The 14862-nt window shown below is 72.1% G+C and overlaps 2 protein-coding genes across 3 annotated transcripts; both read left to right on the plus strand.

Annotated features, from left to right (window-relative positions):
* Positions 1–379: 379 nt before the first annotated feature.
* On the plus strand, positions 380–6231 carry RBBP8NL (RBBP8 N-terminal like; the record flags this gene model as incomplete). The annotated part of the gene is made up of 13 exons (XM_084246590.1): positions 380–440; positions 960–1002; positions 1389–1484; positions 1685–1797; positions 2016–2088; positions 2302–2432; positions 2543–2625; positions 2723–2889; positions 3232–3886; positions 4107–4167; positions 4473–4525; positions 4610–4727; positions 6101–6231. The coding sequence occupies 13 exons, from the start codon at positions 380–382 to the stop codon at positions 6229–6231; spliced, it is 1785 nt and encodes a 594-aa protein (XP_084102716.1).
* Positions 6232–7887: 1656 nt separating this feature from the next.
* Positions 7888–14367, plus strand: CABLES2 (Cdk5 and Abl enzyme substrate 2; the record flags this gene model as incomplete). Of its 2 annotated transcripts, XM_084246902.1 has the most annotated exons (10): positions 7888–8294; positions 11557–11628; positions 11696–11788; positions 12004–12081; positions 12477–12585; positions 12748–12913; positions 13318–13418; positions 13579–13685; positions 13953–14157; positions 14227–14367. In XM_084246902.1, the coding sequence occupies 10 exons, from the start codon at positions 7888–7890 to the stop codon at positions 14365–14367; spliced, it is 1479 nt and encodes a 492-aa protein (XP_084103028.1). The 2 variants fall into 2 exon arrangements, with proteins under 2 accessions (XP_084103028.1, XP_084103029.1); XM_084246903.1 differs by lacking the exon at positions 11557–11628.
* Between the last annotated feature and the right edge of the window lie 495 nt (positions 14368–14862).

Below are 14862 nucleotides of genomic sequence, written 5' to 3' on the forward strand. Positions count from 1 at the left end.
CCCAGCTGGGAGCAGCGAGACCCAGTGGGATGAGGGCCAGCTGCAGGGCAGCTGGGTGTTTCCACCTGGCTCCTGGGGAGACAGCCCCGGCACCCCAAAATCCCCCAGGGGGCTTTGGGCTACAGGCTGCTGGGGCCTGGACCATCTGCCCTCGGACTGCCCGGGAACAGGGGTGTGGGAGCAGCTCCTGTCACCGCCCAGGAGCTGGGGCGGGCGGGACCCCGGGTGGCGTCCCCAGGACCGCCCGGCCCTAGGCCGCAGAGGGTGGAGCTCTGAGCCCCGAGCCTGCCACAGCGCCTGGACACCCCAGCCCCCTCGCCGACAGGCCTCCCTCCTGCGGCAGGCAGGCAGCAGCGGGGCCGTAGAGGGGCCGCCGGCCATGGACAGCTTCCTGGAGGCGCTCAACAGGCTAAAGGACACGCACGAGGCCGAGGTGCTGGGTGAGCAACCCCCCTCCAGCCGGCCCCCGATGTCTCCTCCACATCCCTCTGACAGGCGCCCTGACCCGGCCCGGCCCCTCTAGACGCCCACCCGCACCCCCCCAGCCCCCCCTCCCGACCAGGAGCAGCGCCCTCTGCTGTCCATGCTCCCACTCTGGCCTCGCTGCCCCGTCCGCCCGAGCGCCCAAAGGCCCGAGGCTTCCTGGGGACCCAGAGGGCCCAGGCCAGACGCAGAGGGCGAGGACACCTGCCGGGTCCCCCAAGAGCCCGCTTTACTGCAGCACCGGGCCCCCCGCCAGCCCCTCCTGGGACACGTGCGGGGGGCCCTCCAGGCTAACATCAGAACCCGGCCTGGGAGAGCGACGCAGTCCAGCCGGGGCCCCAGGCGGCCAGGACGGACCCGGCCGGGGCGGCCTCTGGATGCAGTGAGGGGAGCCGGGCTGGAAGGGGGCACAGGGGTGCAGGCTCCCTGCTGCGGGGGGCGGCGGGCTGGGCTGACCGCCCCTTCCCGGCCCCCAGGCCTGCAGAACAAGCTCCTGGAGCTGAACTCAGAGAGGTGCCGGTGAGTCGGGGCCGCCTGCCCGCGGCCCAGCGTGCGGGACATGGGAGGGAAGCCGGGCTCGGGGGTGGCGTGGGTCCAGCCTGCTGTCGCGCCTGGAGGAACCGGCAGCGCGGGGCGTGACCCCAGCCTGCCCGGGCGCCCCCGGAACTGGCAATGGGAACACTGCTTGGGAGGGCTGGGGCTGGGGGTGCTCCCTGCTCCCCGCACAGAGAGGGGACTCTGGGATCCCAGGCACAGGCGGTGGACAGTCCCCAGGGGTCAGGGGCAACTCCCATTTGGGGTACGGGGTCAAGCAGTCACAACTACCACCCTCAGGGCCCTGCTGGTGGGCGCGGGGGGCGGGCCACGGCCCCGGGAGCGCAGGGCCCACCCGGCTGTGCCCGCAGGGACGCCCAGAGGGTGGGTGAGCTCTGCGCCAAGAACCAGCAGCTCAGGGAGCAGCAGAAGGTGCTGAAGGAGAACCTGCGTGTGCTGGAAAACAGGTGAGGCCTGGCCGCCCGCCCCACCCGGGGGCACCCACAGGGCTCACAGGTAGAGCCTGGGGCACACCGGTCCCCAGATGGGGCTCCCGGAGCAGGGGCAGCTGCGCCCCCAGGGCCCTCCCAAACTGTGGGCACGGGCGGGGCGCGGGGTGCAGCTGGGGGGCACGAGGGCGCAGCCCGCTCAGCACACACCCCCCCAGGCTGCGGGCCGGCCTGTGCGACCGCTGCCTGGTCACCCAGGAGCTAGCCAGGAAGAAGCAGCAGGAGTTCGAGACCTCGCTCCTCCAGAGCCTGCGGCACCTCTTCGTCCTCAGTGAGCTGGGCCCCCGCGGGGCACAGGGGGACCAGCGGGACACCCCACGGCCGGTCACTCAGTCACAAGGGTTCTGCGAGGGGGGACAGCCCCGGGCCCAGGGAAGCGCCACACTGGGGCCCGTCACTTCTCACCCTTCCAGCTGTGCGGCGGGTGCTGGGGGGCCGGGGGGGGCAGGCCCAGGGGCCAGGGGGCCGCTAACCAGAGCCCCTTCGCAGCCAACGAGATGAACCGGCTGCAGGAGGAGAACGGGGCCTTGAAGGAGGAGGTGAAGCGACTTCGGGGCGCGGGGTGAGCGGTCGGGGTGTGGGGTGAGCGGTCGGGGTGTGGGGTGAGCGGTCGCCGCCACAGACACCTGCACTAGGGGGCAGGCACCGGGGCTGGGGGGTTGTGGGCATCTCCACAGCAGACCTCGTGGCCGAGAGCTCAGGAGCCCCAGGGAGCAGCCGGGGACCCCAGCACTGCCACCCTCACCCCGTTTTTGCCTCCATCTCTCCGAGACAGGCCCAACCCCCCGGGTAGGGAGCGTGTCCCGAACCCCCCCTCGCCCCTGCTGCTCCCCTCCCCGGGCGCCTGGAAGGGCGTCACCGAGAAGCTGCCGGGAGGCCAGGAGGAGGCTCAGGACCACCCCCCAGGTGCAGGCCCTTGGGGGGCGACGGGGCCAGGAGAGGCCTGGGGTCTGAGGAGCCCCTCCGGGCTGAGCCCCCCATAAGCACCTCCCACACCCCTGCCTCTCCTCCTGCAGAAGAGTCGGCGCTGCCCGGGGCGTCTCCCGCAGCCAGGACCTCCCCCAGCGCGGGCCTGCCTGAGCCTCGGGCTGCGGATGCGGTGAGGGCAGCGGAGAGCCTGGAGGAGCGCGGGCGGCCGGGGCAGGGGCAGCCGCCGGTGCGGGCGTGGGGGGCACCACTGACCCGTGTCCCCACAGAGCCCCCAGCGCATCTCCAACCAGCTGCACGGGACCGTCGCCCTGGTCCGGCCCGGCTCCTGGGCCTGCCCCGCCGACCGGGGCTCCAGCGATGGGACGCCCCCACTGCCGCCCGCCAGGAGCACCCCCTCTTCGCCCCGCCTCGAGCACAGCCTCCCCCTGGACAGGTGGGGCCGCACACGCCTCGGGCAGCCTCAGTGCTTCAGGTCTGGCTGGCCTCCACTGGCCAGGCTTGCGGGAAGGGCCAGTCCCCCCAGGAGCCCCCCAGCCCCTGGGTCCCACCCTGGGACCTTCCCGCACAGTCCCCGGGCAGCCAGAGGGTGGCCCCTGGGGCGGAGGGAGATGCTTGCCTGCGAGGGGCTGGGTGCCGGGCCTCCTCGCAGTCCCAGGCCCAGGACTGCCCTCAGGGCTTGGCCTGCAGAGTGGGGGGCCTGCCTGCCCTCGACACCTTAGCTCCCTAGGCCTGGGTGCTTCCCTGGGAAGTGGGTGACAAGAGCTTCCCCCCACAGCTTCCTGCGGGCCTCCCAGTCCCCCGCTGGGGCCTCCGAATCCCTGAAGCGCTCCGTCCAGGCCAACCACCTCTGCCTCCTGAATTGCCACCTGTCCCTGAAGCTTCGGAGCCCCCACAGCAGCCCTGGGGCCCCAGCCTCAGCCCCCAGGGGTCCCCGGGGCCTGGGCCTGAAGGCCAGGGAGACGGAGGCCTGGGAGGAGCCCACAGGCCCCCAGGTGGACAGGCGAGACCCACGGCTAGAGGGGCCGCTGCACCTGCTCCTGGCCCAGCAGCTGCGGGAGCAGCTGGGCAGCGCCAGGCTGAGGGGCCCGCCCACACCAGGAGGGACGCCGCCCTCCCCGCCCACTGGCTCCGACTCAGAGGGCCCCGAGGGGCAGGGGGCCAGGATAGGCCTGCGCAGCCCCAGGGGAGAAGAGGCCACAGGGGACTATATCCCAGACAAGCCCCTGGACCTCTCGGAGTGGGGCCGGGGCCGGGATGCCCCCAAGCCGACTGTCAGGCCGGGGTCGCGCAGCACCCCCGCAGCTCATGCTCCCAGCCCCAAGCCCCTCCTGGGAGCCGAGCCACCCGCCCTGACGCGCAGCCCCTGGGCACTCAGCGGTGGCGCCCAGGGAGCCAGGGCGCCGGAGCCGGAGGAGCCGCCCGCTGCCAAGGTGAGGGCCAGCCCTGGCCATGGGCCCCGCCCCAGCCCACCAGCCCCACGCAGGCCAGCAGCCAGCTGGGCGCTCTGCCCTCTGCCCACAGGCCGGGGCTCAGGAGGGAGGGGCTGGGGCCAGCCAGAGGAGACTGCTGGGCGGTGGCCCCGGCGGGGCAGGCGGGGTTGAGGGGGGCAGGCCTCCGCAGCGCACTCAGCCGCTTACTTGCTCCTCCCAGGACCCCACACATGCCCTCCCGGCGCCCCGCCCCAGCCTGCCTTCCCCAGGTGGGCCTGGAGGTGAGACCAGAAGGAGGCCAAGGCCGTCCCCCCACCCCCAGGGCCCCGAGGCTGATGGCCCCCCAGGTGAGGACGGGCCCCAGGAAGGGCACCCCAGTGGGGGAGGTGGCCCTGGGGAGGGGGGCCGCCTCCTGCAGATGCGGGGTGGGCTGGGGCCAGGAGGCGCTTCCGGAGCTGAGCACGGCCTGAGCCAGCGGGGGCGCTGCAGGCCCCGCAGTCTCCCCTCCTGCCGGGCTTGCTGGACTCTGACCACCAGCCTGGCCTGACCTGCCTCCCCCCCACCCCCCACACACCGTGTTCTGCAGAGCCCTGTGAAGCCGATGGCCAGTGGCTGGACTCCTACACTTCGGACAGTGAGGTGGGTCCCGGGCGGGCCACGCTGCCAGGTGCCGAGGCGGGGGGTGGGGGGAACCTCACTCTGACCCCATTGCCTTCTGCCCAGGTGGGCCTGAGCCCCCCGCGGAGCCTGCTAGGGGAGGAGCCCAGGTGCTTCTGTGGCCAGGAGCGTGGGCCGGGCCAGCAGCGGAAGAGGAAGTGGGCCTCAGAGCCCTGGACTGCAGGTATTGGGGGGGAGGGAGGGGTCGGTGCAGCACCCAGGCCCCACCCCGCCTTTCTGCCCGCTTGAGGACTGGAACCCAGAAACCAGGTCCCAAAGGGAGCCGGGGTAACCTCGCCAGGCCCATCGACCTAAGCCCGGTTTTGCACCTGCACACCCCCAAGAGGGCCAGGCCCAGACACCTGAGCTTCACGGCATGAAGCTGGGGCCTCTCCATCACCTGCGAGGGGCGTCCTGGCCACAGCAGCCCTGCGCCCTGCGTGCCACCCCCACCTCTCTCCCGGTCCCACCCAGGAAGGTGCAGCAACGGAGGTGTGGCGTGCCCCCTCCCTGCTGGGGGATCTAAGGGAAGCGCCCAGCTGTGCAAAGCTTGACCTGGGACAGCATCCCTGGTCCCACAGGAGCAGCGAACCCGGGCGGGAGACGGTGCCTCCCCACTTCCGGCCGCGGACACCAGGGTGTGGGCGGGCCCCTCAGCCTGACGCTGCCCAGCTGCTCCCGCAGCTCAGGCCAGGCCCGCAGGTGCCTGGGAACCTCTGCTCCCCGAGCTGACAGTGGGTGCCACCTGATGTGGCCCAGGGCACGGTGGGCAGGGGCCCCCACACTGCCCAGTGGCCAGGAGGCACCCCCTTGTTAGCTCGGGAGCCACGAGGGGTGGGCACACCTGTCCTAGGTGCCACGTCCTCCTGGGTGGCCTGAGAAGCTATCCTGGGAATGTGGTCAGCTGGGGGCAGGTTGCCTCCCTTCCCGTCACCGAGCCCAGCCCCTCAGCCCCCTGGCCGGGCAGGGCTCCCCAGCAGGTGTGCGCGCACGGTAGTCAGGGGCCAGCGGCCAGCCTGCCACGTGCCAGGACACCGTCCACCCTGTATCTGGTGCCCTGAGAGGCGGCATTTGGTGTTTCCTGGGTGGGGAAACTGAGTCGCAGACGGGAGAGGTACCTTGCCCGCGATTCCTGCCGGTACAGGGGTCAGGATTCCAACCGGAAGCAGAGCTGGTCCTGGGGCCCCTCACGGTCGTTTCCTGCCAGCGTCCCAGGGTCAGACGCCCTCCCCAGAGGCCCAGCCCCAGGCACCCGTGGAGGTACCACCAGCGTCTCAGGCCTCTGAGAGGGTCTCCCCCAAGCCCAGGCTGTCATGAATGCCCGGCCCGCTGCCAGGCAGAGAGCAGGATGGGACAGGCGTCCTGGGGCCCGCGGCTGGCAGAGGGCTCGCCCTTCCACCAACTCCCCACGCTCACCCTGCACTCGGGCCACCTGCTCCGGTGTCCACCGCTGTCCGGAGAAAGCTGACCCCACCAGGCGGGCCCACCAGGCCTGGGTGAGGACACGCTGCCCGGCTCTGCGCCGCCCCCTGACCGACCCCGGCATGCTTCCCGCAGCCTCCGAGAAGCCGCGCCCCGGGAGGAGGAACCCCAGGGAGCCCCCAGCAGGGGACCGGGGGCCCAGGAGCCCAAGGGAGCCTGTGGACGGCAGCCACTCACTGGACAGCAGCAGCTGCGAGGAGGCCTAGCGGGCCAGTGGGACCCCACGTCCAAGCCAGCAGCAGCCTCAGAGGGGTCAGGAAGGCCGAGGGGGCCTCCGATGGCCTCCGGACCCTCCCGCTCCATGTATCTCTGCAGTGGCCGCTGCCCAGCCGCCCCCTCACCCCAGCACCTGCTTCCTGTTGCGGACTGGGGGTCCGGAAGGCGGGGTACCCGCCGTGCACAGGCAGCGCCCTCGGCCCCTGGCGGCCCAACTCCTGGGCCCGCTTCCTTCCCTGACAGGTGCAGAGGCCGGGCGGCGGTCTCGGGCGCCCCCTCGTGGATCCCACAAACTGGTGCAGGTCGGTGAGGGCTCAAGGAGGCTGCGGTGGCGCCCTCAGCGGGGACCCCCGGGGCGCAGGAGAATGAAGGTGTAAAGAAGGTTGGCATGTGCGACTGGCAGCGCCGGTCAGCCTGCCCGCACCCATGGGACACATGACTTCAGGGGCTCCTGATTGCATCCAGAGACGGAGGTCGCTCCCTGGGGGCTGGCGTGTGACACTCTGGGGGGCAAGATCAGAGACGGGCCCCAGCCCAGAGCCGCCCTCCCCACCACCGAGCCCCAGGTCCTGCTTTCACCACTGCCCACTGGACAGCCAGGCCTCCGCCTCGCACCGGGGCACTCTGCTCCCCAGGGCGCTGACACTCTGGGGGGTCTCAGAGCGCCTCCCAGGAGGGGCGTCCCGCACCCACGCGCGGGGCCTGGGGACAGGCCTGGGGACCGAGCTCGAAGCCGCTCCCAGGAGCCATGAGGCCTGGAAGCCGCTCCCAGGTCGGGGGCGGCAGGCGGGGCTGAGGGGCCAGAGGGCCCGAGCGCGGGGGGAAGCCCGGGGCGTGCGCGGCCAAGTCTCCCGGTTGGGAAAAGCTGCTTTTTCCGAAATCAAATCAAATAAAACCCGAATCCCATTCACACCCGGTTCCAGGCCAGGGCTGGCGCGGGATACGCGCGGCCTGCGGGGCCAATTTGGAAGCGCAGAGGGAAAAGCGGGGCCTGGGCACTGGGTGAGCCTGTGGGGGCACGAGGGCGAGGGGTGACGGCCACAGGGGTGCGGGTCATCGGGGACCCCGGGGGCCGCCAGCTGCCTTCATGCATTCACACCCGGTCCTCCCGCCGCCCGGAAGCCGCGGAGGGCCTGGGGGACACCAGCACCGCCCTGGGTGGGCTCCCCACGCGCCCCCGGCCCGACCGCAGCCCATCCCGCACCCCTGGGGCCGCGGGCCCAAGGCAGCCCCGAAGGCGGCGCGCGGGGGCGCGACCCGCCCGAGACGCAGAGGCCGCCGGCTCCGGGGCGGGACGCGAGGACCGGAGCGGCCCTGCGGGCTGGGAGGGAGCGCGGGGCCCGGGCTCCCCGGCCCGTCTCGCCCTCGCCGGTGGGGCAGGCCAGGCGCGCGGCGCCCCGGCTCCCGCGCGGGGACGCGAACCCGCGCGCAGGCCGGGCCCGGCCCCGGGGCCCGCTCCCTCGGGCGCGCCGCAACGGCCGCGGGGCCCGGGCGCCCCCCGGAGCCGGCCAATGGGCGCGCGCGCCGGCCCGGCATTTGCATGCGGGCGCGCCGCGGCCAATGAGCGGCGGGCGCGGGCGCGTGCGCGCGGCGGGCGGCGGCGGCGGGCGGGCGGGCGGGCGGGCGGGCGGCGCGCTCAGTCGAGGATGGCCGCGGCCGCGGCGGGCGGAGCCCCGGGCCCTGCCCCCGGCCCCGGCCCCGGCCCCGGCCCCGCGCCCGCCCGCGCCCCGCCGCCCGCGCCGCGGAGGCGCGGGGACTCGCGGCGCCGCCAGGCCGCGCTCTTCTTCCTCAGCAACATCTCGCTGGACGGGCGGCCCCCGAGCGCCGGCCCCGGCGGCGAGAAGCCCCCGCCGCCGCCGCCCGCCGAGGCCCGCGCGCCGCCCGCGCCGCCCGCGCCCGCCCGCGGGGCCCCCCCGCCGCCGCCCGCGCCCCCCGCGCCGCCCGCGCCCGCCGGCCCGCCCGCCCGCGCCGCGCCGCCCCAGGGCCTGCTCGGCCCCGCGCCCGCCGGCCTCGGGCTCGGCCTCGGGCTCGGCCTGGACGGGCAGCGCCAGAGGTGAGTGGGCGCGGGCGGCGGGCGGGCGGCGGGCGGGCGGCGGGCGGGCGGCGGGGCCCCTCGCGCTCTGCCCGCCCCCGAGGCCGGGGTGCCGGCCCCTCGGTCGGCGCCGGCCGGGCGGGGCCCCTCTGGGCAGGACACGCCCCCTGCCCAGCGCTTTCCAGCCAGGCCCTGGGCTCGGGCAGCCGGCACCACCCCTCAGCACCCCTCAGCACCCCTCAGCATCCCTCAGCACCCGCGCTTCCCCAGGGGCTTCGGTGCCAGGGCCTCCCCGCGCCCTGGCCTCAGGCCCCGGCCCACCCACCTGGACGCCCGGTCTTGCTCCCGTTATCTCCAGGCCCGCCGGCCCCTGTCCCCTTGGCGCCCAGCAGCCCTGCCTCATTCCACTTCCAGGCGCCCCAAGCTCTGCCCCCCAGTCTGTTGCCCCCACCCCCCACCCCAGAGCACTGGCCAGGGTCACCTTGCCTCCTGGGCCCTTCATGACCTTGGGGCGCCTCCACCCGCCTGCCGCCTCGGCCTGGGGTGACTTGGGCCCCGAGCCAGGATGGACAGCACCTCATGGTCCCCCCTCAAGGCCACAGCGCCTGGCCACCCGCCGCCTGAGGCCTACCCTGCAGGGGGGGGGTGCAGGGGCTCTGAGCCGGAGTCCCATGGGATCCCCGGGTTCCAGAGGGGACGGGTCTTGCCTGGAGGGCATCCAGGCCGCACTGCCCAAGGCCTACCATGCCCCCAGCCTGGGCAGGCTGAGGTGCTGGGTGTTGGCTGGGGTCCAAAGCAAGGCGCCTTGTCAAGCCCTCCAGGGCGCACCCCGAGTCCAGCCATCCCACCAGCTCTGTGGGCTGCCCCGCCGAGGCCCGCCCTCTGCACACACCGCACGGCCCGGCCCCTCAGCCAGTGGGGCACAGGGCTCTGTTGGCACCAAATGCAGTCCCACGGCCCAGCCCGACCCCCTGCGGGCCTGAGCTGGAGAAGGCGCAGCAGGACGGGGCACCAGCTCCCTGGGCTGCGCTTGGGCCTCCTGCTCCAGCTCGAGCACCCAGGTTGGAGCCTGGAGGTGGTGACCCCAGAGGCCTCGGAGCCAGCCCCGGCCCACGTTGGGCCACCCATGGGACGCGGGTGTTTCTGCTTTGCCAGGCTGGGACTCGGCCGATGGGGTCAGGCCAGGCCCCCACTTGCACCCCCTGGCTGCGGAGCTCTAGATGCCTGCAGGGGGGCCACAGAGGGCACTTGGGGCTCCCGGCTCCCCTTACAAAGCAGAGGAAGGTGGCACCGCATTGGCAGCCGTGTCTCCCACGGACTCCCCTTCCCACCAGCGCCTGTCAGCGTGGCCCTGCCGTGTGCAGCGCCGAGAGCGGACTCGCACTGGGTGCAGAGACCGGGGTAGCCTCCGCCCCCCTTAACATGGGGTGGCTGGAGAGCGGGTTACCTCTGCCGCGCTCGGGACGGGCTTGGGGAAGTCTGACAGAGCCAGGAGGCAGAGTCGGGAGCCGGCAGAGGCCAGTGCCAGGCCGCGAGGGCCAGGTGGGCTCTGGGGAGTGGGGTGCTGGCACTGCAGGGCCTCCAGCCTGAGGTCCCCCCATGCAGGTGCTCCGGGGAGCCTCGGGCGTCGCCCGGGCAATTACCCGAGGAAATAAGCCTGAGAGCCGGGCAGCTCCGGGCAGAGCTGGACTCCCTCTGCCCGTCCCCACCGAGGCTGCGCTGGCGCCAGAGCCGCCTTCCTTGGGCTCCGGGACGTCCCCTCTCGCTGTTCACCCTGCCCGACCCCTCGCCCCAGCCGGCCCCCTCTGGCCGGCCTGGCTTTGCTCACTTCAAACAGAAAACAAACAAAAAAAGAAACAATTCTAGTTGCTTCCACAGCTCCTGTTTTTTTTTTTTTAAGATTGATTTATTTATGCACACAAGAGCCGGGGTGCAGGCCAGAGGTGCGGGGGTGAGAGGACTCACCGGAGACAGCGGGGAGCAGAACAGGCAGACTGACCGAAGCCCACTGCGGAGGGGAGCAGCGGGCGGACAGGAGGGGTCTGCAGGCCATGTGGGCATCTCCCTGGCCGGGGATTGAACCGGCACTGCAGCGGCTGCGGACAGCTTCATAGGTTGTGTCTTAACAACCCCTTGCGGCACCGGGGAGGCCCCAAGCTCCAGTTTCCTTTGTCGTGTGGAGAACTCACTGAGCAAGCAGGAAAGGACTCGGGTCAAGGATAGTCTCAGAACTCCCGCCCCCGGCTGTGTTCCAGGCAGCTGCCGGGCCTCTCTGCTACCAGCGCGGGCGCAGTGTGGGGCTACACCCTGCAGGCAGGGCCTGGGCAGCACGGTCCGGGGGCTCTTTGTACCTCCTCCAGACGCATGGCCAGCGGGGCTGCCGGGCCAGAGCGTGGCGGGCCAGGGCTTGACCAGCAGCAGCCGGAAGCCGGAGGGCCAGGGCTGGGCTTCCCCTGTGGCCTCCCTGCAGGCGTGCTGCACGCAGCGTGCCTATGCACGCCCCTTTTTATAAGACAGGTCTACTGAGCCCCGTCACCTCTCCAGACGTCACTGTCTCCTGGACACCCACTCTGAGGCCTTCCTACAGGCAGGATTGTGGCGTGTGCAGGGGCAGCTGCGCCGTGCGCCCCAGGCCACAAACCCAGGCGTTCCCGGGGGATGGCTGCTGTGCGGCCAGGCTGAGGCCCCACTCCCAGAAGCCTCTGGCCCAGGCCCGCCCACAGCGGGCCCAGCCTGCTCGACGGCATCTTCAGAGGTCCACTGAGTCTGGCGTCTGCCAGGCTGTGCTTATGAGGCCTGGAAAGTTCCAGAGGCCCGGTGGGAGGGTGTGGGTGCGGCCGAGTCAGGGGAGTGCCCTGGAGGACCGGCCCCGAAGCCCTCTATGGCTGCCCGGGGCCAGCACGCTCCCTGCGGAGATGGCGTGTACGGCTTGGGGGTGGGCCATGCTGAGTGAGGACACGGGGCCTGCCCGCAGCACCGCAGGCTGGCTCCTGTGGGGACCTGCTGTCCACACCCCCCTGCGCCGGGCCGTGCTGGAGCCGCCGGGTCCCCGCTATGGCGGGCTCCCCGGAATATTGGCGGAGGCCGGGGTCCACGGGCCGTGGGGGAGGACGCGCTCCTCCGCTGGGAACACGGCCCGGGAGGCAGTGGGCGCAGCACAGGGAGGAAGAACGGAATGAGAATGTTCTGGTCTTGGGACAGCCCTGCTGGGCCGGGGCGCGAGGAGGCTCTGGGACAAGGGTCCCCTTGGGAGCGCACCCCAACTCCCCCATGTCCTTCACAGAAGACGCGTCGCCTCCCAGCGCTGCTCCCTGGAGCTCCTGGAAGACCCTGTGGGCTGCGCCTCTGTCCAAAGGTGAGTCAGGCCCAGCCCTGGCCCGCGCGCCCGGGGCAGGACAGGAGTGACGCCCTTGTCCTTGCAGGACCAAACCCATCTCTGGGTCCCCTCGGCACAAGGGCCTGAAGAAGACCCACTTCATCAAGAACATGCGGCAGTACGACACGAGGAGCAGCCGGTGGGCATCCCCCCGCCCCCCGCTCCCGTGGCTGCCCCTCCAAAGGACCCCAGGCCCTCCCCCCCCACCCGTGGCTCCGCGTCTTCCCCGGCGCCTCTCCACACCCCCCATGGCAGTGCCCTGCCCAGCCAGAAAAGAGCAGGAGCTGGGGTGGCCAGACCACTGTCGTGCCCCGATCTCACCCGTGCCCCCCGCCCTGGCCCATGTGCCCCCAGGATCGTGCTGATCTGCGCGAAGCGCTCGCTGTGCGCGGCCTTCTCGGTCCTGCCCTACGGCGACGGCCTGCGGGTCAGGTGAGCTCGGGCGTCGGGGGGCCCAACAGGGGCGCCTCCTGTCCATTCAGCAGAGGCTCCTGTGGAAGCTTCTGGGCCCGATGCCCCCAGGGCCTGGTTCTTGGGAGGACAGGCTTGGCCCCGCCTTTGCTGAGCTGCCTGAATGCAGTGGGGCGCGCCCGGGTCCCACACGGGCAGTCTCGGCGGGACTCTGGCGAGGAGGCGGCCACCGGTGGGGAAGCCTGTGGCTGCGGCCAGCTGTGGGGACGCCCGCTGGCGGGGCCTGCACCCAGCCGGTCGAGTGTGACGGCAGAGGGCGCGGGCTGGGGGGACCGCGGGGCGCAGGGGTCAGCGGCCACCGCCCCTGGGCCGGGCAGGAAGCAAGAGGAGACCCCTCCCCCGTCCTGCGCCCGCAGTGACCTCAGGGTGGACAGCCAGAAGCAGAGGCACCCGTCTGGGGGCGTCGCTGTGCCCTCCGAGATGGTCTTCGAGCTGGAAGGCGTGGAGCTGGGGGCCGACGGGAAGGTAATGGCGCTCTGCCCGGGGTACGGGGCGCACCGAGGGCGGGGGCGGACGGCCCGGAGCTGCTCATCCTGAGCACATCAGCTGGATGGCCCGGCAGGGCGGGGTGGGGGGAGAGGGCGCGGGCAGGACCACCAACCAGCGGCGGGCGTGGCTGCCTCGCAGGTGGTGTCCTATGCCAGGTTCCTGTACCCAACCAATGCCCTGGTGGTGCACAAGCCGGACGGCCACGGCCCGCCCGCCCCGCCCCGGCCCAGCGCCCCCCGCACCCTGCCGGGCTCCAGACACAAGCCTGCCTCCGCCAAAACTGTGCCAGCGAGCTCAGAACTAGGTAGCCCCACACCCTGCCGGGCACGGGACCGGGTGGGCCCTCAGGCCCTAGCTGGGCCGGTGACCACTCTGGCCTGGCCAGGGACACTGAGTGGCCTCCACTGAGGAGCCCCACTTGAGTCTGAGGGCAGACAGCCTGGGCCTGGGGGGCTGCGGTGTGGAGGGGGGACTCCCTGAAAGCAGCGGGGAAGCCAGCCACAGGTGGCTCCAGGGAAGGGGCCTCCTCCCATCCTCAGCGGGGAGGGGCTGCAGGGCCGGGGCCCTTGGACCCGGAGCCCCAGGCCTGTGTTCTACACCCTGCCCTCGGCCCCTGCTGCTCTCCGGGCACCATAGAGCGCGGGTGGGCCTGGGCGGGCAGAGCCAGTCGACCGGGGCTGGCGGAGCAGCACTGCTGTCTGCTTGCAGGGAGCGACGGGGACACCCTGGAGTACAACCCCAACCTCCTGGACGACCCGCAGTGGCCCTGCGGCAAGCACAAGAGGGTGCTCATCTTCGCGTCCTACATGGTAGGGAGCGCCCGCCAGACGCCCTCCCACAGCGGCCTGGGCTCCGGAGCCAGCGGCCAGTCACCAAGAGCAGCGCCGGCCACCCCTGAGGCCCGCGCACCGCTCCCACGGCATGCACGGCCCCAGGCTGCCGCGCCCACCCTGCACCCTTCTCTTGCAGACCACGGTCATTGAGTACGTGAAGCCCTCGGACCTCAAGAAGGACATGAACGAGACCTTCCGCGAGAAGTTCCCGCACATCAAGCTGACGCTGAGCAAGATCAGGAGGTAAGGAAGGGTGAGCCACCCCTCCGCCACAGGCCCTGGACCCGGTGCCCGCGTGGCCCCTCCCAGCCCATTCTGCACAGGTCAGTAGCAGCAGCGCTGCCTCCCCCGCGGCCCCATCACTGGAGCGGGGTCTGAGGCCTGCTGGGGGTGCAGAGGCCCAGCGAGGGGCAGGTGAGGCCCGACCCCTCTGCTGCCGCCCTCCTGGCCCCACCCTGCGTGTGCTGGAGGCGGGCCCAGCCCCAGCTCTGGCTTCCCGTGAACCCGCAGCCTGAAGCGGGAGATGCGCAACCTGTCGGAGGAGTGCAGCCTGGAGCCCGCGGCCGTGTCCCTGGCCTACGTCTACTTCGAGAAGCTGGTCCTGCAGGGCAAGCTCAACAAGCAGAACCGCAAGCTATGCGCGGGCGCCTGTGTGCTGCTGGGCGCCAAGATCAGCGGCGACCTCCGCAAGAGCGAGGTGAAGCAGCTCATCGATGTGAGTAGTAGCCGCCACCCCCTGGGCCAGGCCACCGCCCCCGCGCCCGCTGACCCCTCTCTCCTGCAGAAGCTGGAGGAGCGATTCCGATTCAACCGGCGGGACCTGATTGGCTTCGAGTTCACGGTGCTGGTGGCCCTGGAGCTCGCGCTGTATCTGCCCGAGAGCCAGGTGCTACCGCACTACCGGCGCCTCACGCAGCAGTCCTAGCGTGCCCTGCGCCTCCGGAGGATGCTGCTTCCAGCCTAGCGCGCCGGGGCGCCAAGAGAGCCGGGTTCCACGTGAGCAAGTGCGGTTTTGGGGTCAGGGCCGCTGGCACCTCAGTATGGCATAAGCCTGGGGCAGGCCTGGAGCCTGAACTCCCCAGCCTGCCCCACTGGCCCAGGGCCGTCTGGGCAGCCACAGTGCTGAGTTGCAGAGTCAGCGTGGGGAAGCCTGGTGCCTGGCCCCGGGGCACTCAGATCTGTTCCTCCCAGTGCCACTGTGAGTCCTGCTCCTGCGCTGCCTCTCTCTGGACCACAGGCTGCACCTCAGGACAGTCATGGGGCTCCTGGCTCCATGCCAAGCAATATGCTGACCAAGAAAAACCACGTATTTAGTGTAGCTTGGGGTTTGGTTCTGCGCGGGAGCCTGGAAAGTGACTTGAAACCACAGACCCCAGTAGGGAGGCTGTGGGCCCACCCCGCCCAAGCAGGGGTCTGTTCT

Source organism: Talpa europaea (assembly GCF_964194135.1).
Source record: "Talpa europaea genome assembly, chromosome: 11".
NCBI lineage: Eukaryota > Metazoa > Chordata > Mammalia > Eulipotyphla > Talpidae > Talpa > Talpa europaea.